Genomic DNA, 24,563 nt, shown 5'->3' with positions numbered 1-24,563 from the left:
GGAAACAACGTTTGTTCCATGTTCTGTTCATTTCTACTCCCTGGATCTCTCATCTAATCTCCCCACTGCTCTGTAAACCCAAACTCTACAATCTCCCGCCGCTCCCACCTGACAATGATAACAAAAAACAACAACAATAGTTCAGTCTTGTTCCAGCTGCAATGTCTACACGTCTACAGCGGTGAGACTAAACCATGGAAGGAAAATGTGAAGTAGCGAAGTTTACACAAGCGGTTTGAAACTCAAATTGCTTGGAGGCCACTGGCCAACTTATTCTCTCCCAGGATTTTCACTTTCATATTATTTGTCAGAGACTCTCCTTGAGAAAATGGCTGATATTAAGATGGACGCATGGACATGGCCTCACTGGACAACTTGAGAGCTCCAGCGTGTTCCCGCTAAAAGGAAAAAGACATTCCCATTAAATTCTACAACAAAATAACCCGTTTTCCGTCTCTCTTGAAACTTTCCTCCATTAAGTGTTTCTTTTAGGTTCATAGAAGCTGAGGGGGCCACACCGTTGGGCCTGCTTTTCTCTGGGTTCTCCAGTTTCCTCCCACGTGTACTGTAGAGCTTATTTGGACATTATTAATTGCCCTTAGATGTGAGTGAATGGATGATTGTCTCTATATGATCGGCCGCGCGGTGGACTGGCGACCTGTCCAGTCCATCGCTCGTCCCATACCTGCCTTTGGCCCTGTGTCAGCAGGGATTGGCACCCTCATGTCGAGGATAAAGTGGTAGATAATGGATGGATAGTGGCGTTAAAGGTGATTGTTGATAACTGCTGAGCAGGAGTATCAACATCATGGAGAACCAGCTTTTCCACAAGGACGTAGTTAATTTTGATGTCACAAATAACAAAAAGTGGGACTACATAGATTATGTAAATTAGAAAAATTCTAATTTATTTCACTGTTTGACATGGACAACGCATACCACACAACTATACAAAGTCCCTTGAAATGTGCCAATGTCATACTCCGTACCGGATTTACTCTGAATACTTTTTACGAATCATTAGATCGGAATCTGATCTGTAAATCCTTAATGTCACATAAAATGCTTCACTGTGTACAGACTGATGAGAGAGAGATATGTAACCAAAATGATGTTCGGGCTATTTGTTTCTTAATTATGTCTTTATGGCAGTAGAATTATCTGTTGCACAGTTGGAGCTGTAAATATGAGCAGGGAATACATCTGCACTCCTGTGTTATTAACAGCTGAGTTGATTAAAATACTTTCTTATTGTTTGATATTGACTATATGAAAATATATATATATATATACATATACATATACATATATGTATATATATGTATATATATATATACATATATGTATATATATGTATATATATATATATACTGTATATACACACACATACACACAGTATATAAATAATGTTTTTAATCTAATTTAAAAGGACCAGTGTGTAAGCATTGGTGACATCGAATGATGAGGCTACAGATTTTACAGAAAAGTTAAGAATAAAAACATCTAAAAACCCCTGAGTTTGACCAAAGTGTTGTACAGAATGACGGCAATAAAAATCTGTGAAATAGAAGACATAAAAAACAACATAAACATTTAAATGATACAGTGCATAATAAAAGCTACACAAAAAATAAAAGGTGAATTCTAAGATGGAATGTCTCAACGTTAAATCTACGATCAACAACGCCAATCAGTTCCGCAATACGTTTTATCGTGACCTTTCACCTTTGGTATTTAGTCTGCAGTAATTGGTTTTGAGGATGATGAGTGTGAAAGAGCAGTGAGGTGTTGGAGAGCCACGCCGTCAAACTATCACAGGAAATGTCAGAGGTGGAAGGTGGAAGCAACGCAGAAGACACATACAGCAGAGTCACAAGGAACTGTTAACTCAATGTTTCTTTCCTCACTGATTAGGTCCTCGTTTCCTTCCTGTCACTGACCTGATTTTCCCACTGGACGAGTGAAGATAATTAACCCAAAAATGGACAAGGAATCCGGAAGGATAGAGGGAGGAGTTTCAGTTGCTACCTGTGTTCCTTTCAGCAACAGCCAAATAAGCCAAACAGTCTAAAGATGGACATGGACGAAGCCTTTCGACCATTTATGTTCACGTCATCCATCATTGTGCACATCGCAGGAGAGCTTACGATGCTTAAAAAATAGAGCAATACCATTGGGGCAGTACAGAGTCGGGTAAATGACAAATAAGAGTCTACAGGGACATTTAAAACTGGCTTATCCCTGCAGCCAGTAAAAAGGAGATTGTGGGACGCAGCATGTTTAAATCTTGGAGTTATCTGGTGAAGCAAATTGTGAAAAATTGCAGTGGAAATATTGATCGATCGACCTACATCCAGTGGTCTTTCATTCCAATGCTGCAAAATCCGCTGACGCTTCTATTTCAGATCAAACACAATGAAATAAACCTCTTCAATGGTCGCCCTCTAGAGGAAGTATTGTGTAACGTCCATACCAAAAGACACACGGGGGGTTGTAGGGTAGTGACAAAGACAACATTTGGGATGGGTGATAAAAAATAATGTAGTATAAATGGACCTTTAGTGCTCTTTTGCTCTCACCTCCAGGTTACCTCACCTACCAGGTGAATTGTGCTCTGTCTTTACATAGAGCGACAAAACGAGCTTGGCTAAAGCACATAATGCTTCCATGTGATGAAACTGTCGCTGTACTCACAAAAGGTTATATTTCGAACACACTTCACTACTGATGTTGTTTTCTACCACTTAACCTACACTCAAGGGTCACGCAGGGGAGTGGGAGCCAATGCCAAGTGACATAGGCGAATATTGTAAACCTTGTGTGACATACAAGGGCTTGTTGGTCTAGGGGTATGATTCTCGCTTCGGGTGCGAGAGGTCCCGGGTTCAAATCCCGGACAAGCCCTTGGTATTTATTTACTAGATAACACAAGATAAATAAACTTAAATCTTCATATTAAAAAGTTAGGAACTCCAGCATAACGAGATGATTCCAAAGATGGAGCTTGTGGTTTCCATGTTTCCCAAAGAAAGACGCCACCGCTGTATAATTTCCAGCAACATTATTGCACATACATTGTCTCCTTCTACTTCCACGTCAAAGACCAGGGAGGAAATGTTGACACATGCGCAGAACGCCAAGTCCGACTCCAGTCTGACTAAGTGTATACATGCAGGAGTAGTCAGACTATGAATCACATTATCCAGGTACTGTATGTTATTCCGACTAAGACTAAAATGTTAACATCACATGAAGAAAACCCGAATGATTGTCTTTTAACATGCATGTGAACACACTGAGCGATAAACACACTGGAGGAGATAATCACATGGTTCTAAAACTTAAAGTTGTGGTCCGGATTCACTTTCTTTACACAACAATCAGCGAGAAGAGATTAAGATAAGAGTAAGTGAACAGAAGTTGAGGCAGAAACAGCTGTTTCTATCGTACACGTGTGGATTTTCAAGGAAAAACCGCAGCCTCCTTTCTGAGGTGTTAGTATTAGTAGCTAATAATTAACTCATTTTATTTTAAGGAACAAAGTTAACCCCCTGACAGTGTTTAGTCAGTCCTGGTGCCAGCGTTGAACTCAAACATTTTTCCCACTGTAAATGGTCCTTGTTCAAACAAACACCATCGCAAACTAGATAAGATTACGTCAACTGTACAAACTGGGAAAACTCTGTGCGGCCATTAATGTGACTGCGTCTGACGTCTCGGATTACTGGATGTCGGCCACTTTTTATCAGTTCGGTCAAATTCACCTTCAAAAGATTTGTGAGGCGGGACGAAGAACAGGATCATAACACGTCTGTGTCTGGAGCTGAAGGATTACACTTGAGTGTAATCTGTAATCGGTCAAAGGAAGTATGAAATGCTTTAGTATCATCAGTTGGTGGAAAAGGCAATAATTACTCTGGTTATTTTTCATACTTACTCTCCTCCTGCTCTCATCTGTTTGTCCCTCAACGCTTTGGTCAAAGACGTAAGGACTTGAACGTCGTGACCTGACCACTCATCACAACAGCTGTGAATAAATATTCATGAGGTCTCTCACTGGGATCCAGTTCATGTCCAACTCTGGTTGTGCTTGGAACTACTTTGCATTTCAGCTCTGACTGGGATTTAGTTTTTATAATAATGATAGTGATAAAAACACAATAGTGATACAAATGGTCACACTTCAATCTCTAGCCTAGATTTCGGAATGACGAGAAGAGTCTTTTCGCCAATTTGTATTTTTATTGTTCACTCCAATCCCACACCTGATATAAAACTAAGACATGTTTAACATACATGCTACCAAAACTAGAGCAAGCACCAACAGAGCTGAAGACTGCTGAAGCCACATAAGCAACCACTGCAAACATTCCCAAGAGAGCTTGAGTCAATATTTAATTTGCATGCTAACCTACGAGAGCCGCCCATAGACTCCAACACAAAGCCACTCACACGGTGTAGATTTTTATCTTCTTCTCACTGCAGTCAGTCGTCGTACACGAGTACAAGTGTGGACGAGCACTACACACACCAATACGACGTTAGTTTATACGTTCATCATGGCAGAGGCGACGGAAAAGAAGCAGAGAAAACTGTGGAAGGAGGAAACGACAACGAGGCCACACACAAATATAATATTCCCCAAAAATCCGTTCATCTGTCGAACACCTTGGTGTGACCTTTGATAGTGCCTTTAAATTTGATAAACAAGTACATTTTGTGTAATCAGCGTAGCAAAGGTCAAAGGCTAACTCCCCCCAAAAGAGAGGGTAACTGTAACTGTAATTTTTTTTTGTTATTTAATGTTTGAGTTAACGTTGGACCGACTTGTTTCAAATGCCAAGAACTGAAAAACACAGAAGCATAAAAAAGCGATACTGACCTGGTAGTTTTGCTGTTGCATGAAGTATCTCTGAGATAAACTCTCTGTTCTATGTGTATTTGCACTTCCTCGATGTTTGCCTTTGTTGTAAAGGCATTTATTTGTGCGACCGTTTTTATAAGCGATGTCTGTCGTTGGCTGTTCTTCCACCTGCATGGACATGGCTCCACGGCTTGTGTCCACCGGCTCCAAAGTGGGTTAGGGTAACTCTAACCCTAACCCAGCCTCAAAGCTGCAACAAAACCGTCGCTAATCGTATTTATAACAATCGTCTAATGCGATCACCTTGCGTAACTCAAAACACAAACCGCCCCCCAAAGAGAATTCCTCTTCTGCGTGTGATGGACAGGCAGAATCTCAGATGGAAAACAAAGGTCCTGAAGGACAAGCTGTTGTTTTGTTGTTCCAGGCCACTGAAGGGAGGATAATGGTTCAATCTCTTCTAATCCTGTTGGTCCACCTTCTACCTGAGCTACATCGATGGAGCAGGACCGCATCGGGCCGGCCAATCAGTCCCTTAATCCATCTCCTCACCTGATTAGCCGCCTTGATTGTTTTGGCTGTTGTACCGAGTGAAGGATGGTAATGCGATAACAGGAAGTGAATGTGCTCATTACGCTGCTGATTAAAGAGCAGCAGTCATCAGATACAGGAAGGCATCCAGCTGGTGACATTTGACAGAGTCTGGCTTGATCCACAATTGCGAGATTGGTATTTTAATAATCACGTCACCTGAAGATACAAGTGACGCTACTGGCAAAAGCTTTGCACCTGTATGAATATCACTTTAGCTACAAACTATTTAAAGCTCTAGCCTGTATTTTTGGTTTCTAAATCCTCTTCTCCTCCTGATTGGGGGTGGGGCATCGCTACAGATTTTCTGAATCAAATCAATTCATCAGATTTGATTCTAATTTCCAATTTGATTGATTGATTGATTGCGGATTCATTAGAGATGTTACAGTTCACATTGTTTGGTTATTAGGGAAGCTCAGAACTAGTGCAGCAAATTGTACAGATGTGTCTCTCTAGGTGCATCAACTCAAATATTAGTCACACTCATAATCTTAAGCACAAAAAATGTCCTTTAAAGGCAAGCTATAAAAATATTATATTCTACTTTTATTGAGCTGACTTTTCTAACCTACATCCAACCTGATAGATATCAAATACTACTTAGTTTATAAAGATTTTAACCCTATAAATTATTATATTTGCCAGATTTTTGTCATGACACCACAATGTTTTTAGATGGAAAAAAAACTGAAAATATGAATTATCATTATAATTATTGCATTGAATGAATACAGTCTGTCAATGATGAGCAGCAACAATCGTGACAGTGCCAACTAGTGGAAATAGCATGTTTTTTTGTTTCTCCATATGCCGAATATGGCCAAAATTACCCTATTTGGTGGAGAGGAGTAAAAATGATCAATTCCAAGGCAAAATCCCAGATTGGCACCCAGATATACAGATATAATACAATGCATGTATTATGCTCTAATGGAAGTGAGAGAGGGCAACGGTAGCTCAGTGGATGAGAGAGTTGTCTTTCAACTCGAGTGTTGTGGGCTTGATTCCCTGCTCTGCTAGTCTACAAGTCCATGTGTGGGCGAGACTCTTGTGTGAATGTCAAAGCTGCAGTGTAAAGCAGCTTTGAATGGTCCTCAGGACGACAAAGGGGTTTCATAAAGACAGACCATTTACCATCAAATATGGGACCTTTTTTGCCCCTAATGGTTCAAGTGTAACACTGTTTGTACGCAGTGTATTATATATATACATACATATATATATGTATATGTTCAATGATGACATTATACATTTGCACTAAGTGAATGTTTTGTACAGATTGTAAATTGCATTTCCATTAATGTAGAGACGTAATTTCTTAGAGAGAAATGAATAGGAAAGCTGTGAGCAGACTAATTGTTTTTGGTCTGAGACGAGGGACAGGAAATAAAAAATATCTTCTTTCACTGAGCGTCCGTCCGTTTTAATGAAACATTGATTTTTTTTTATTATTATTTCGTCTCGACCGTTGAATCAGATTTTCAGAGAGTTGTTTTCCTGATCTCAGATGAGGTCATCGACGGAATAATTGAATGACTCCCGTGAGGACTCGTGCTGTTAACTTACAGATTGTTCACAGCGGTTTCTCCTCTAATGATGAACAACCTCCCTATAGACTCATCGCTATTCCTATAGACGTGGACTTTTCTCAACTCCTGACATTTGCAGCTCAAACTTACACCTTCTTCTGGAGGTGATGAGAAGGATGAGGAACTGAAACTGAACTGAAAAAAAGGTCATTAAACTCAGAACCTTACAAAATGTCCAAATGTCTCCTGAATGTCTCTATGTCTGTCCTGGAATGCTCATCAATGGATCTTTATGAAAGTGCTGCCAAAGAGAGTGTTTTTTAAAAAAATATTCAATGAAGGAAACATTCAGGACCGAGAAATGTGTCAGCAGAAGATTTTTATTTTTTATTTTTTAATCTGTCAGAAAACAGGCAAATATCTTTCAGACAATATGAGGTGTAACATTAAAGAGTGACAGAGGCAGAGAAGCTGACACGTGTTTTTTCTTTAATAAACTGGGATAAATGAATGCCTCTGTACAGACAAATGTACTAAAACTTTGTCTCATCTGACAAAAACTGCCCCATTTTTCATTTCCTGTGAATTTTAAATCACCACATATCACTCGGTTATTTTAACATACATCTAAAGTAAATGTTAAAACAGAGCTGTGTCATGCACATGTCAGTTGTGTTAGTTAGTTTTAGTTCAGTGTCACTTCCTGTTTATTTTGGTAAGGGGTTTTCTCTACTTCCTGTGTCTGCCTTGTTCTGTGTCTCGTCTGATTGCCTGATTGTTTTCACCTGGTGCTCCTTACCCTCACTCCCTATATACAGTATACTCTCTTCTCCTATTTTCTGTTGCCAGAGTGTCTTACGTGTGTCGTCAGCGTCTGTGTCACAGGTTTTGAGTCAGCGATCTTTTGTTGCGTGAGTCTAGCTTATGTCTTTTTTTTTTTGTTTGTTTGTCAGTTATTTAAAGTCAAGTTTATCTTAGAGTTGAGCTCTATTTCTCTTTTGTTTTCTTGTGTAAGGAGGCAATAAAGCTCTTTAAAACCCTTCTCCTGTTTCTGGCCTTGTGCATTTGAGTCTTGTGGGATTTCGTAACAAACTGCAACTAATGATTATTTTTGATAGTTATCGTTTGGTCGTTTCGATCAGTGTTTCTCAAACCTAGAAAGGACGATGTTCTCAAATGTGTTGTTTTTGTCCAAACACCAAAAACTATTCTGTTTTAATGATTTCTTTGTTTTACGGCGCAAAGAAATATTAAAGATTTTCCACATATTCTGAAATATAAATCTAGGATAAAGCATGGGGGGAGGTTTATGTGAAGCACTTTGTGAACTGATTTTAATGACTGATTATTACTGGTTATTTGCAGGTTGTTTGTACGTGTTTACTCGCACACTTGCTCTCCTTTGAGTTCGTGAACATGTCGTTGAGACTTGTAAAAATGACTGACCTGTCCTGATGGAGCGGTTGTTTTCCTCCTGTTGGATGATCTGGTTACATTCATGCTGAGCTTTCATGTGCTGAAGCACCAGAGCACAGTCTGGGTGGATGGCCTCTGTCTGAAGAGAGGACACACACACACACACACACACGAGGCAATTCACTGTGTGTTTACAGACGACAAAGATGTTAGAATTCAAGCTGTACATTAAAAACACTGGGATTTAGAGAGGCTACAGATGGAGAAATTCTAAAACTATTTAAATTTGTATATCAGGGATGTCAAACATAAGGCCCGTGGGCCAGAACTGGCCCTCCAGAGGGTGTAATCCGGCCCGCAGGATGAATTTGTGAAAACACTGCACTTATTTTTCTGAAGAAATTTCAGGTTGTTCATAATGTTTTGTAAAAAAGAAAAAAACACTTTGTTCTTTATAGGTTATTTTGACAATATTTTACCACTGGTTTGGCCCATTTGAGATCACACTGGTCTGTATTTGGCCCCTAAACTAAAATGAGCTGATATACACAGCTGGTTTAAATTGTATATAGATTTCAGACAGAGGCGAAAAAAGGATTTGTTCATCCTCACACTAGAGTACAATAATTGATATTTTGAAGTTGTAATCCTCCATTTTCTTTTAACTGAGGCTTCACCTTCACCTTCATCAGGACTTTTAAAATGTCCATCAACTGGGGCTGGAACATCAGTTTCAATGTTGATTCACCATCAAAAAATCAATTATTATGAGATTAGTCTGCACCATTTTTTATTCATTTTAGTTAGTCAGACTAACACACCCAGATAATGGGATTTAGAGTTAATGTGTAAACATACAAAACATAAAAGTTACAGTGCAGGGAGAGGAAAAAAACAAACAAAAAACAACTTATTTGAAGCCACCACCTTACAAAATTATAATACAATAATGATACATAAGTACAAGGCAATGTAATGAAGTTTGGGAAAAGAAGCTACACAGATGAGTAAGAACAGCAGCAATACAAATATGGTGACATTCAGGACTAGGCTGATTTTATGCTCTGACAGCTTTAAAAAGTTAATTATTTTGAAATAAATGTATAGTAGGAAGATGCTGATCGACATGCTAACAACTAACCACGTGGTAAACTGGTGAATGCCTTACATTGACAAGGTGAGATCGGGTGTTTTGGCCTGTAGCGGAGGCAGAATCGTCCAAATGACTGACGTAGTCGAGACGCACTGACGTGTATTTTGTTTTGAAACGTGAGAACGTTCACCGGCAGAACAGCGACATGTTTGACAGAGGGAAACCCTGCACGCGAGCGCGACATTTGACCCCGCGTTCTTCCAGCACCGCAGTGTCCAGGGTTAACACCCGAGACGCTCGCTGCTGTTGGACAGAGTTGTGGGTCAGTTTACCTGACAGCTGCCGTCATTTAATCAATTCTTCTCTTCCCACGTAGCGTTTTTGTGGCTCTGAATGATCAGTGAGCGTTTTCAGCGGATGCTCTGGTTCTAAAAAGGTCTTTGTACACATTCTTCAAACTCATATCCATTGTTTGAATGTAACGTCCATTCATTTAGATTAAGAAGTTACACGCTACAGCTTTATATGCATCACACCTTTCAACCAAAATTGAAAACATAGGACATAAAAGTACTTTTCTTTTATTAAAACAAGATACCTCAATGTTTTTTTAGTAAAATAAACCATATTAAATATAAGCCTATGCGTGTTTTGTTCCTGTTTATGATCATGAAACTCTTCGACTGCACTATAATCACTTCCTAACATAATACAGACTAAAACACTTGGGCGAATCAAACTAAATAAATGTCCATTTTCTAGTTCAACAATGACTATTTCAAACACTGTAACCTAAACACAGAGCACGATATGAGGGCGGAATATTTCCACGGTTACGCGCTCGTATATAAACACGAGGGCTGCAAAACTCCTTTGATAGTTTACACGCTGCAACGAATAAATCTGCGCAGCTGAAAAATATGACAGCGCGGCGTCGGCGTGACGAGAGACAGCGCAGTCGTATCTGCTCTGCAGCTGTGAAACAAAAGCTGCTTTTAAACCGGCAAGATAGTCGCTAGAAACCAGCACAACAACACAGTGAGGTGCAGACACCCTCACAGGCCTAGATTCCATTTTTCTATACGATGAGACTGCAACAGCAAATGCACAATGTGTAAAATATAATAATTACTGGCTGAATTATGTTAATGTACATTTATTACTGGCTGTGGAAGCAACAGGAGGAATTAAAGGTAGATGGAACAAATATTAACTAACCCTTTACTGTATTTGGTAACTTCCGCAGACATCCGAAACTACGTTACGTATTGTGAAATTTGACCAATCAGTGGAGGCCACCGATGCTCAAAACTTCAGTTTTTCTACATCTATGGTAATATCTCAAAAACTAATGATGGTAAGTTGATGAAACGTGTAAAAACATGCAGGACAGCTGTCCTAGGAGACACTGTTCTGTTCTGGAATAATGTTTATTTGTGCTTTTCTTGTTTATTCTTACACATACTCTTTTTGGACGGGCAACTGTATATGGTCGCTTCATGGACCGTGATTTTCTGCATAATAAACAAAAAGAAAAATGGAACAAAAGGAACAGAAGGAACAGAAGGAAACCATTCCACCCCCACCAGCTGCCCGATTTGTCTTTGTCTGGAAAATGTGTCTCACCTCGCTGCACACAAACACACCGAGAAGCGCCGCCACTTTATTGAAAATGACTAAAGATGAGGAGATAAAGTGGAGAAGAAGAAAGAGAAAGAGGAGCAGACTCCTGCTGTGAGCCTGCAGTAACACAGTAATGTGCGATTATGTCATTAAACGTGGCTTCTCTTTGTGTTTGTTAAACAAGTGCTTTGACACAGGAGCATTTCCATTTACCTCTGGTCCTCACTAAAGCGCTATGACGTAAGATACATGTCTGACATCACAGGGACTCTGACGTTTGACCATCGTTCACCAAAATCTAATCAGTGTGCTGAGGATTCTCTCAAGACTTGTTCAAAACAATCAAAGAGACAGAAAAGCCAAAAACACGCGATACGTAACTGAACATCCTGCCTGAATGAAACCACGACTGGTCACAGGAATTAAATTGTAATGTTGTAAACGTTTTATGACACGATGATGAGACAATGACGCAGCGGCAGTGAAGTCCGATAACGTAAAAGGAATGTAAGGAGGTCCTCCGCGTACGCACGCGGTGATTATTTTACACCTTCTGGAAATGGCGACAGTTTACGTAGCGGCGGCGGCATTTAAATCCAATAACCGTCTTAACCTGGGTCGTTGTTACCTCGAGCAAACTGTTACCGAGCTGCTGCTGTCATTTACATTCAAAATGTCATCGAGATATAAAGGACAGGTGATCACCTCTGTGTGTGTGTGTGTGTGTGTGTGTGTGAGAGGACGTGGGGACATCAGTTAAGTCTTCACCAATTTTCTGGGTTCAAAGTTTGTTTTAAGAGTTAGAATTAGGGTTTGTGTTGGGGTTAAGTTAAGGGTTAGGGTAACCATTTAAGGGTAATAATAAGGGGTTAGGGAGGATCCTCACTGTTATAAACCTAATATCTAAGACTCTGGTTAAGTTTAGAAAGAGGGTTCTGGTTTGGTTAGCTCTGTTAGTTTATGTCTCTCGTCTGTTAACTACTGAATTTCCCATTTTTTGTTTGTTGACATCATGGTAATTACCCTTTAGGCATTTAGGCTGCTGTTTTCCATTACTCTGTTACAGAGACGATAAGAGTGTCTTATATCCTTTTTTTTCAGCACAACCTATTGACAATCCGATGACTCAAAATGTTTTTAATCTGATTGAATTAGCGATGGAAATACGTCACAGTTTTAAAGTTCACCTGACTCGTTTTTATGAACAAAAGAAAGACCTGGATTCGAGCCCCGGTTGGAACACAGGCGACCGAGAAAGTGGATGCTAAGGAGGCAGCGGACACACTGGGCTTTTTGATAGACTTTCTGAAGCCGTTCTATGAAGCTGAAGCACAGCGGGAACTTGAGGGAGACAAGTATCCAACACTTAATCTGGTGTGAGAAACGGAAACGGTTTGGCTCGCGCTGTAGAGTGATAATACCGGACCTCCACAAGATCGCACAACATTCATCTGGCCAGAATTTAACCAGGTGAGAATGTTGTCACACTCATGCCCGCACGGCTGCAGGTTCACCAGATGTGGAGAGTCGAGACCCAGAGCTCTCCGGAGTGGAACCCACTGAGATGTTCCGATGTGAACAGAGGACTTATTTTAAGTGGCCTATGTAAATGTATAAATTACTCATTCGGACACTAATCAAATCAATCTCATTAAGCTGGACACTCTGCATTGACCGTAGGTGTGATTGTGAGAGTGAATGGTTGTTTGTCGGTCAGCTGAGATTAGTGCTGGATAAAGCGGTAGAAAATGGTGAAAACTAACAGCCTTAGTCTTTGTATACCAACATTACTTTCTGTCTTTCGTGATGGTCTTTGTGTCTTGTTTTTGGACGACCTTTGGGCAGCACTACAAGTATGACCCCGACTGATCGGCGTTCAAGACACTGCACGAGTTCATACGTCATCGGGTAGGCGGGGCAACGGGTTGTCAATCATGGCTTCTTAAGCCTCAGTAGCCATGAAGTAGTAGAGGAATCTTCACCATGTTTATGTCTGTGTGTTACCAATCCTATTGGTCAGTGTCCAGAAGCGCGTCATAGGAGACGTCAGACTAGTTTGATCGTTTGATAAATGGCCTGAATTTGTGGAGGTTAATCCAGACATAAGTTGTTCTTTTCCCCCACACGCTTGTGTTGTGTTGTCTTGTCTTGTTTTACTGAAATAAACACATTTCTATTCACACACTTTCAAAATGGAGCCTCCTAAATTGAAGTAACAAGCTCAGTGAATGAGTCAGTATCTATTAGCCGAGCAGCTCCGGTTACTGAGGGCTGCACAGCAGCGCTGGTGTCAACTCATTTAAACACATATTAAGAGAAAGTGAACGCAACGGAGCCGCGTGTAATCGGATTAATTTGCCGAAACATACACACACGGAGCGCTGAACATTCCACACTCAGCTGAACAGAGTCAGACTCTCGGGGTGATGCGTTCATGAGCAACGTCACAACTGCTTCGCTTGACAAATGAAGATTATCACAGTTTCAAGCGACACGTGTTGTTTCCCGAGGCGCGTAGAACAGAATGTGTATGAGGCCAGAAACATGCCGAGGCATAAAAAGGGTCAAGAAATTACAATGACTGTTCCAAATAACGTCATGTGTATTGTCATTTTATAGAACAAGGTCAAAATCACAGTTGGTTTCAAGGCTGCTGCCCCATCATCCTCTAACTCCTCCCCTTCCCTTCACCCCGAGCCAGGCTGATTTGAGTTTGGCGGCGTCACCACGAAGGTGAACTGACACAAGTGGAGAAAAACAGCCGGGTCTTTTATACTCTGCAGGAAGTGGAGTAGATGAGCCAGATTGGTTGCAGGTGAGTCATCGGCCACGCCCAGCCCCAGGGAGAAGGAAAGGGGCGGAGGGAAACATGACTCACCTGCAACCAATCTACTCCACTTCCTGCTGAGTATAAAAGACCCGGCTGTTTTTCCCTCCACTTTTCCGGTTTCAGTCAGTTCACCGTCGCTGTGATTCTGCTGAACTCAAGCTACTGTTTTTGCGTTCTTGAACTTTGTACTCCACTTGTTTATTTGGCCGTGTCTTTACCTGATGTCTTTTGCCACATGTATTCTTTGTTCCAGCCTTTGGTTTGCATTGACTTTCTTGTCCGTTTTAAACGTTTGATGTGTCGGGAGTATTTTTGGCTCCCTTTGTGTGCACCGTAACAGTTTGCAGATGCTTTTAAAAGAGAACACTGGCTTATAAAAATGTAAATCTTGTTCAGGACTATGAGCACTTCTGGTGTTTATGATGACAATCCATCAAAAAGCATGAGTAGTCTGATAAGAAAACATGTCAAGGCAATGTGAAAATCAGGGGTGATCAACATTTAAGCTGACTAGAAGTAAATACCTACTGTATTGAACTAAGATGCAAAAAAATAAATAAATCCTAGGTTCCTTAACTGAATGATCTCTTTAGCTTTAACAGGCTTAAATAACAACGTTGTGTTGTATGTTTCCATCACAAAACTCCATTACATTACATATCAGCGCGTAAAGAGCAGGAAACACATGTTTTAAACAATTTAAAACCTAAAATGCACATGAAAATTCACTGTTTAGTTTCCATCTCCCACTAAATGACCAAATTGCAGTATCAATGACCACGTGTGTGATATATGGATCATTTCCATCTAATAAAACAATAAAGGGCCAGAAAATTGTCCTGTGACTAATTTGCTTTTGCCCATTTTGCCAGAATAACTTTCAGTATCTGGCAGTTATTTACAATGTACTGTCTTACTTAACAAATGAAGGAAACCAAAAGGTTTTTGTTTAAAAAACAAAAAAACATTGAAGTTGTACATGAACACCATGTTTTGCGTGTTAAATTTGAAATTTGAACAATGTAAAACATATTTAAAGTAAGATTTTTGTCTCAATGTGTAAAAAGGGCCAAAAAATGGAAACTAGTCCAGAATAAACCCTTCATTTCAAAATACAAGGCCACAATCCACCACATTAATATCACCCTAAGAAAATGTGAAATGTCAAAAGTTTGCTCGTAATTAGAGACTTGTTTTGACTTCTTTATCCTACATTTTGTTAGGTTGCTGAGGGAAAAAAGGCTAATTTCAAGAACACTTTTCATTTTCGGGGCTAAAACATAGATTATTCCAGGGTAAATATATGTTCCTAATCCTGTTTATAAATACAAGTGAGATAATATACTGTTTAAATACAATCAAGATCTGTTTACACAAGAGTGGTATACTCTGGCGTGAGTGAATTTACCGTAAAATCACCACACGTGCAACTTCTTAGCTTTCAGAAACCCGCAAAAACCCGCTTTTGCACAAACCGTCACGCATAATTACGGTGGTGTTAAAAAAGGGTAAAACAATATAAAGATAGACATAGATAAAGAAAATGAGTATGAGCAGCTCAGTCACCTTCCTTACCCCGGTGACTACAATGACAGACATTTTGGAAACGTCATTAAGAAGAGAAAACAAAGTCAAAGTCTGGAAAATTGGATCATCCTCTTTTCAGAAAGGGAAATCTGTCCTGCCTTTTGTTTTCCGGCAACTGGCTTTACCATCACGCGTTATTAGCCCTGAAAATCAATTTAAACAACCTGCAGTTTGAAGACAACACCGCCGCCAGGCCAAACCGGGGCTCTCACAGAAGATGAGAGAAAAGCAGCACATTTCCTCTCTCTCTGCTTTGGTGTAGCTGTGGGATTTAGAATTGATTTTGAGGTTTTACAGCTTGTTTAAAGGCAGCGACAAAGGGTAGTGAGTCACTTTGACGTCACGGATCAAAAGAAAAACGAATCAGCTTTAGCAACGACAGGAGAGCTGAGATTTCAGCAGTGCCGTCCTTCACTGACCCGATGTCCAGATCCAGTTCATGACGTCCAAAGAATAAATGAGGGAAAGGAACCAGGTGATTTTTTAAAGCCCTGGACAGTGGTGTCGTCTACATCGGCGGTTCTCAAACTGGGGTGCGTGTACAGCCATACCTACGACACGATATGATACGATAATGCTTCATGGTCAGAACATGCCTGAAACGTGTCTTGCATCACGGCAACCTTACAATCGTCCAGGAAACACTGACACAAACATGACAAGAGGAACAGAGGGTGGCGTTCAAGACTCCACTCAAGGCTCCATCTGTAACACCTCGTCATTTTGAAATGGTTAACAAATCATTTTCACATATGAAATGTTTTTGTAAATGAATCCAAAATCTAAAAAAAATAAAAAGGTTGGCAAAGTTCTCCAAATTTGTTTGGGGACCTACAAAATATCTCCCACGACCCAATCGGGGGCCACGACCCAGTGTTTGGGAACCACTGGAATGAAACGTGGGATTGAAAAAACAGAATTATAACATCAACAGCATCAGTAATTGCTCCTCAATGAGTTTTAAACCTCACCAGCAGACGCGCACAGATCATTCAAGGCTCCATTCGTCCGATTACAAGTGGGTGACCCATTGTCACGACTCAGCTCGTTCAGGGAATGGGAAGCAACATAAGAACAAGGTGGAAAGACCACCTTGTTTAGGCTGCAGCACAAAATTGAGATTTTTAAGCATTCAAACCACATAAGGAGGTGGTTTTCAGAAGCGATTCTGATTGGATTTTTACAGATTTGTTTCAATCTGAACGTCTCAGTCGCTCTGATCGTTAAACGATCGACACAGTGGAAGACGATAGTTTAAAAATCAGAAGAAAGTTTGCGCCACGGCTCCACAAAAACATTTGGGACAGAAACGGATTTCTCATCGTCCAGCAGGGCGTGGCCTGTTACTGTAGAAAATCCATATGGAAAACAAGGCCAGACAATGTCAACATGGAACACTGTGAACAGTTGGTCAAGAAGATCAGATTCTGCTCAGATATGCTTACAAATCTGATTTAGGCTGCAGTCTAAACAAGGCCTAAGGTTGTTCAAATAAAGAATTCATTTGAACAAAGGAGTGAAGGATGTAGTAGATAAAATAGTTGGTGGCAAAAGCACTCCTTTTAAAAGAAAGCGCTAAACTACATTATCAATCAATGAAACAACCCAAAATGAACACGATTCACTGAGCAGAAAACAAAAAAACTACAGGTAGGATCAGCATCTTTACACCTCGACTTTCTAGACATGAATCAAAAACCTACAGTGATGATTTTAATGGGACCAGTTTTTGGACCTTTCTCTCACTAAATTGGATGACAGACTTTCTTCTTCTTCTTCTTCTTTTCCTTTCGGGTGCTCCCTTCAGGGGTCGCCACAGCAATCAGCCTCCTCCATCTCACCCTGTTCTCTGTATCCCCCTCTCTCACACCAACTAACTTCATGTCCTCTTTCACTGCATCCATAAACCTTCTATTTGGTCTTCCTCTAGACTTCCTGCCTTGCAGTTCCAACCCCAGCATCCTTCTACCAATATACTCACTATCCCTCCTCTGTACATGACCAAACCATCTCATTCTGGCCTCTCTGACCTTATCTCCAAAACATCTAACATGTGCTGTTCCTCTGATTGACTCATTCCTGACCCTATTCACCTTTGTCACTCCCAAAGAGAACCAGACTTCGCATGCCTCAAAAACAAATCACAGGATTAAATCTTTGCCAGTGAGCGTAACACCCATCAAGATGATTAAGATCTAGCTGTTCATTTAGGGTCTAATAAAGTTACATAAGCCTCTTTTCCACCTATGGTCCCAGCTCGCCTTGCCTCGCCTCAGCACGGCGTGGTTTTAGGTTGACTTTCCACTACAAAAATAGTTCCTATTCAACGTGGGCAGAGTCATCGCTGCACAACTGTGTGAAACTGCCGTGACTTCGTTTTATACACGACACACACACAAAGTGACTTGGTGTAACTGAATCATTAGAATCAAAGATCAGCACTGCTGCTGTCGCTAAATACACCAGACTCCTCTGTTAAATGGTGAGATTTTAGATATTGTTGGACAAAATTGTTGGAGATTAACCCATGTTTTTTCAGGATTGTGAAGTCTTTTTATCTGATCTGCAGTTCGGCATTGTTCGGCTTGATTCTTGTGTATTCTTAGTATGGCCTCAGCTCGCTTGGAACCTCACCAGAGCAGGTACTGAAAACAGGACTTGGCACTATGCTAGTGGAAAAGTAAAGTAACCGTGGCAAGGCGAGCCAGTGAAAACACGCCAACCGTGTCCATTTTTATATTTAAAAACAGGTCAAATGACAAAGTGTATCACAGAATGTGGCCCTCAGGTTTTGGTCTCCATGAGGGTTACTTGGGTGTCCCTGCCTATCTTGGAGAAGCTGTCCTAACACTTACCCTACACCTGCACTCTCACCCTCCATCAGTCCACTGTTCCAATCGAGTGGAGTTCTTTCCAAGACTTCTTCTATGTAGCTTATTCCTCTCGTGTCATAAGTCTCTCTGGATAAAAGCATCTGCTAAATGCTTAAATGTACTGGTCCTGACAAGAGCTAACACACACACACACACACACACGCGCGCGCGCTGCATCACACAGTTATTGTGGCCCAGCAGGTCAATATAGGGACATTAAGAGACCATCTTCCTGTCACCTAATGAAAAGGTGGGGAGGATTAAAAGCTAATAAAGGAGTGGACAACTAAAGGATCATCGGCAGCTCTCGGGATCAGGAGAAGACCGGTCTCAAGCAACCAAAGCCAGGAGTGACGACAGTAAATCCAAATCCCACCTTGAATTTGCTGCACGATTTAAATTTCAACCAACATATGAAAACTACAGCAGATTAAATGTACTTTGTGAGTCATTGATCTCATGCTTTTTTGTTTGTTTTAATATAAGTCTATTAAAGCTGCCTCCATTAATCTGAATGATAATTAGGTTTAGAATCGAGGGGGATTTGACAACCACTCAAGGCAAATCAGCTTTAATTGATGGTTTTTCTAATAATTAAATCCAGACTAAGGTCAGGGCAGGAGGTTGGTGTCTTTTTTATATTATATTATATTATATTATATGAAATTATAGCATTATATTTTCCTCTCTGCATGGAATACAAGTGTGAGCTAATGCAGCAATTCATATTATAGAGTAAGGATGTAAGTTAACTCTCATTTAATTCATATTTGTGAGGAAAACGATGACATTTATGGGTTAGATTTAAAAAAAAAATGTTTTAAGATCTTGTGACAATGAGAGCATGTGCAGACATGAACATCTGCTGTAAGTTAAGCAGAGCAAACCAGAATGACAATAACAAATGTCTCATAAGTCAAATTTGTTCCTAGAATAAAGAGGATTAAAACATTTGGTTCTTTGTCAAATCCGCAAAAAAAACCGCTCTGAATTTGCATTTAAAAAAGCTAATTTTACTCGTGCTGATATTCTGAGTTTTTCTCTGAATCTATATTCTTTCCTCATTTTTTGTAAGTGTATATACAGTCTTCACTCTATATAAAACATGGGTCCCTCATGACAAAGGGTTGGGAATCATTGGTATAGATTATTATTACTGTTCAAATGGACAAATTGAGGAAAAATCGTTCACTACAATTCATAAACTCACAGATTGTTTGTCTAGTAATCAACAAATACAATAAAGTGGTAAGTGGGTGAATAAAGGAACACACAAATAAAACAAAAAGGGGCACTTTGGTAAATATTCCCCATTAAATGTAAGATTTTAGTCATAATTATTCAATTTTTAAAAAGGAATGGTAAAAAAACACACACATTTTCACGACTCAATCTTATTTTAAGATGTTTTTGATTGATTTGGCATCAAATTCCGACAACGGATAACATGCTTTTGGGTTTTTTGGATGATCCAGGCTGAAGCGGAATGTTTGGAGGAGACTCACCGGTTCCCAAAGCTCCAGCTGCAGGAACAGACTCAGGTGAAGCAGCGCTGCTGTCAGCCTCATCCACGAGCCTCCACACAGCGACATGCTCTGCGGCGACATCTGCTCACTTTGGAAAGTGCGCACAACAAAGTGGAAGTGGAAGTGTCGTCAGGGATTCACTCAGTCTCCTTTTATATGAATCTATATGTAATCAATGCTCTCATTCTGAATTCTCCACACCTCCATGAACCGCGTGCGTATGTGGAGTCGCGTGTCTCTCCGTGTGTCCGCTCCGCATTACGCGCGGAGGAGACTGAGCCAAACAAGGTGCTCTCCTCCTCCTCCTCCTCCTCCCACTGAGGAAAAGAGGCAGGGACGCAGCGGAGCTCAGCGCACACACGCAGCACAACGTGCGCACTGACAGAATGCGCCTTTAACTGCGGACACAGCCTCTGTGGACGGAGTGACTTTGAAGTGCTGACTTATTACAGCCTGAAAGCGCCACGGTGTCTCTGCATGAATACATCCCCACGCGCTCTCTGTCGCACAGCTTTGTCTTTGAGAGAACAATTTTAAATCCATCATCATCAAAATCATCAAACAGCGCGAGACAAACATCAAACACGAGGCTGAAAGCTGCAGGAACATCGACCTTGACTCTTAAATTCCACGTCAGTGTTATTTTGGATGTGGATTTGATTCAAATGTTGACGTGGTCTCCCTGTGAGCACAGACACTTTGATTAACTTGGTACAAACCATTCTGCACGTTGTGAGCCACGGTTCTCAAACTGTGGTACGTGTACATGAGTGGTACAGTACGCGAGCTTCCTCTGGTGGTATACTTGGGAGGAAAATCACAAATACTGTTCTGTTTACACCAGGGTATGTGATCGCGGAGCTGGGGAATTTTTGACAAATGAGTAATAACTAATTAAATAGTAATAATAATAATAATAAATAGAATCACCTTATCCCTTAATCCCTCTTAATCTTATGTCACTACCAGTGTGTAAAGTATGTTTGAGGAAGAGGATGATGATGAGAGCGTAAATGGGAGTTTGCATGTTCTCCCCATGTGTGTGTGTGGGTTTTCTCCAGGTTCTCCAGCTTCCTCCCACAGTCCAAAACCTGCAATATGGGGATTAGGTAAATTGGACACTCTATATTGTGATGGACTGGTGTACTGTCCAGGGTGTGACCCCGCCTATCGTCCCACTGTCAGCTGAGATTGGCACAGCACCCCCAGCGAACCTCCAGTGGAGGATAAAGTGGTAGAAAACGGAGGGATGGTATGAAAAGTTTGAGAACCACTGCTCTAGGGGGCCCCCTAGAGGTCACGGAGCCCTCAGCAGGTGCTTAGTTTGCTTATGCCTCTGGCTATAGGAGACTGTGACAGTCCACTGACTTGTGCTCTCCATCCATCCATCCATCCATCCATCTTCTACCGCTTTATCCTCCACAAATGTTTGAGGACAAACAAACTGGCAGACAATTAGATTACAAAATAACGGAAGCTACTGTAGCAGAAGATGTGAAATATTTCTTCAGACCGGTTCACCCCAAGAAATAAGGCACAAAAATGTCATCTCTCAAATGTGGACAGGTCGCTGTAGAGTGTCCAAGGAAACTGGAGAACCTGGAGAAAACCCACGCAACATGCAAAGTCCATGAAGAAAGGCCCTTGTTCCGAGCAGGTCCCAAAATAAGTTTCGCTGGGTGTCGCATTATCTGATTTAAGCAGCCAGACTGAGGCACAGATTTGGACTTGTGTTGAAACGCAATTCAAATTTCAATTCATTAAAAGGTAAAAGTGTGTGTGGAAGATGTGGTCTGAACAAAGCCTTTGTCTCGGCCGTTTGTAACCACTCTCTTCCCTGAGTCTGAGCAAACAAAGTGAAACTCTCTGGAGTCAAACACTGACATTTCACAATAATAAAAGGAATGGAAGAGACAACCTGAAAACACACGGCCTCCGGCCTGTGAGCAGAGGCTTCATGAACACTTTATTCCACGGAGAGGAAGTGGTGAATTTATTTCACTTTCTTGTCACTTTACTTGTTGTCACATAAACATCACAGGTGATGCTTTGGACCTGGACCTATAATATAATAGTCTCACATGGTTTAGAAAAGATGAAGACATTCAGTTAATATTGTGCACTGAGTCAACAACAGAGGAGTAAAGGGTTTCATTTTGTCCAGTTGTCCTTCTTATGTCTCAGCCGACTCAACAATTCAGACTGGCTCATCACATTCTGTCTTTGGAAATATGGACACAAACTTGAGACATTGCCAATAGTGAAGGAAGCTACTGTAGCAGACAAAATATGTCTTAACACGGTTCACCCCCAAGAAATACGTAGAAAATGTCTTTTTTATTGAACAAACCAGTTCCTCTGGAGGGATCCCAAAGGATTCCCAGGCCAACCCAAGAGATATCATCCCTCCAACGTGTCCTGGGTTGTCCCTGAGGTCTCCTCCTGGTAGGACATCTAGGAGGCCTCCTAACCAGATGCCCAAACCACCTCAGCTAGCTCCTCAGCAGTTCTACTCTGAGCCTCTCCCGGATGGCCAAGCTCCTCATCCTATCCCGGCTACCCTGCAGAAGAAGAAACTATTCGCCTGTATTCGCAATCTCGGTCATTACCCAAAGCTCATGACCATAGGTAACGGACAGAACGTAGATTCCTCTTCACCACAACGGACCGGTTGTCCCTGATCCACCTGTCGATCTTCCATTCCATTCCTCCCCCACTTGGGACCACGACCCTGAGATACTTGAACTCCTCCTTAACTAAAAGTGGGAAAATCCGCCCGTGAACCATCTGTTGGACCCGACCCATTGTTTGGGAATCACTCAGCTACACTTTCATGATAATAAAAATTAAGGGAAACTAACACTAACAAATGACTTTCGGCTGGGACCCAGACTCTGGACGGGACTATTCACAACCTCATAATTTTTTAAGGGTTTGATTAAATGAGAAGTAATGCACTTTTTACGGTGCAGTTCAAGGTCGCCGCTGGTTATTCTCAATCTGAAAGTTTATAGTTGTGTATATATTCTGTATATATATATATATATATATCTGTGTGTGTGTGTATACTTTAATGGTTCCAATGGGGAATAGAAAGCAATCAAAGAAGGGCAGGGGGCATGATATTGTGAAAATATGAGCACTGTGAGGGAGTGACTGTGAATTTTATTGAAGCTTAAATGTCCTCACAAGTACAGACGTGTGTGTGTGTGTGTGTGTGTGTGTGTGTGTAATAATGCATTAGGTAGATAGAATCGTCCGTATCTGAACGTGCACGCTTGACTTTGACTCGGGAACAAACTGTCCTCCTCTTCCTCCTCGTCTCTGTTATTTGCAGCCCAGCGTCTAAGTTCATCTCTCATTCAATCACTGCTGATTATTTTTCTATTATGACAAACTGCCAGAGTGTTGCTTGCCGGTGAAGAGGTGATTTCCTCGGGCTCACACTTCTTTTCAGCATGCTATGTCGCTGTGACAGCAGCATGAAAACATGACAGGGTTTTTTTCTTTTTTTCCCCAGTCTGTGTTCTTCATCATGAAGTTCTTAGATAACATGATTTTTTGAATAAATCATTCTCATTTAAAAAAAAACATGGGCATGGCATTGGTTCGATTGTATGTATGATTTGGTGCCATTTCGTTGCCAGGTTACAAACACGTACACACTCAAAAATAGAAGTAGCTAAATGGTTTTCGTTGGGGTTGAACCTTTATGAAAGACAATTTTGTAACAGCTCATAAAAGCCAAATTTTTGTACCTTGTCAAACCAGTTTAAGTATAATTCTGTAACCTTTTTTAATTTGTTTTTACAGAAACAAAATGAAGAATAATTGTCCGCACAATAATTACATTTTGACCCATTATTTGCATGAATAAAAGAGGTAATCCATGTAGTAAAATTGCAAACGTTCACATATAATGTTCAGTGGTAATGGAGCATTTTGTGCATCTGGTGAAAATGGTACAACTTTGTTCCGCCCTTTTGATTTAATTCTCTTTCCACCCTTGTCTGATCATCTAAATGTACATTTCTGGCAAGTGAAAGGAATGTTGTCCAAATGTGTACCTTCAGGTACATCAATGTTCTTGTGTCTTTTGTGCAGGATAACTTATAATCAGTGAACATTTTACTAAGGAGTTTCAGTAAGATGTCCATTCAGCCTTAATTAGTTCCATTTACAGTCAAAAAGTATGTGTTCATCATGTGTGCAGATCACAGACCATACAAAACATTTAATGCAGTAGTCTTCCAGTTTGCTGGGTAAAACAAATCAGGAAGAAAGAATTTACTGAAGAACAAGCGAGGGGAAATTCCTTCCATCCATTCATTTTCTACCACTTTATCCATTCATCCTCCACATGATGGTCACCTGTGTCAATCTCAGCTGACATAGGGCGATAGGCGGGGTCACAACCTGAACACTACGCCAGTCCATCACAGGACCACATATAGAGACAAACAACCATGGTCAATTTCAAATCATCAATTACATTTGTATAGCGCCGAATCACAACATACATTATCCCAAGGTACTGTACATAGACCACATCATCGAGAGCAGAGAAACCCAAACGTTCACACAATGAGCAAGCACTAGAGGCATCAGTGGAGAGAAAAAAACTCAGA

At 40.8% G+C, this 24,563-nt stretch overlaps 1 protein-coding gene and 1 non-coding gene across 2 annotated transcripts in view; one reads left to right on the top strand and one right to left on the bottom strand.

Moving 5' to 3' along the window:
* ghrhrb (growth hormone releasing hormone receptor b) overlaps window positions 1-20,227 on the bottom strand; it is a 43,818-nt gene extending 23,591 nt beyond the window's left edge. The window contains exons 1-2 of the mRNA XM_058638824.1: window positions 19,915-20,227; window positions 8,434-8,542 (exon numbers count right to left, since the gene is read on the bottom strand). Coding sequence (XP_058494807.1) covers window positions 8,434-8,542; window positions 19,915-20,016 — 211 coding nt within the window. The 5' untranslated portion in view covers window positions 20,017-20,227. The remainder of the gene's footprint in view (window positions 1-8,433; window positions 8,543-19,914) is intronic.
* trnap-cgg (transfer RNA proline (anticodon CGG)) lies at window positions 2,833-2,904 on the top strand. Its single transcript has one exon. It is a non-coding gene; the product is annotated as a tRNA-Pro (tRNA).
* Window positions 20,228-24,563: the final 4,336 nt, after the last annotated feature.

This window comes from Solea solea, chromosome 9 (assembly GCF_958295425.1).
Source record: "Solea solea chromosome 9, fSolSol10.1, whole genome shotgun sequence".
In the NCBI taxonomy this organism is placed as follows: domain Eukaryota; kingdom Metazoa; phylum Chordata; class Actinopteri; order Pleuronectiformes; family Soleidae; genus Solea; species Solea solea.
This window is presented reverse-complemented; position numbering and strand designations above follow the sequence as displayed.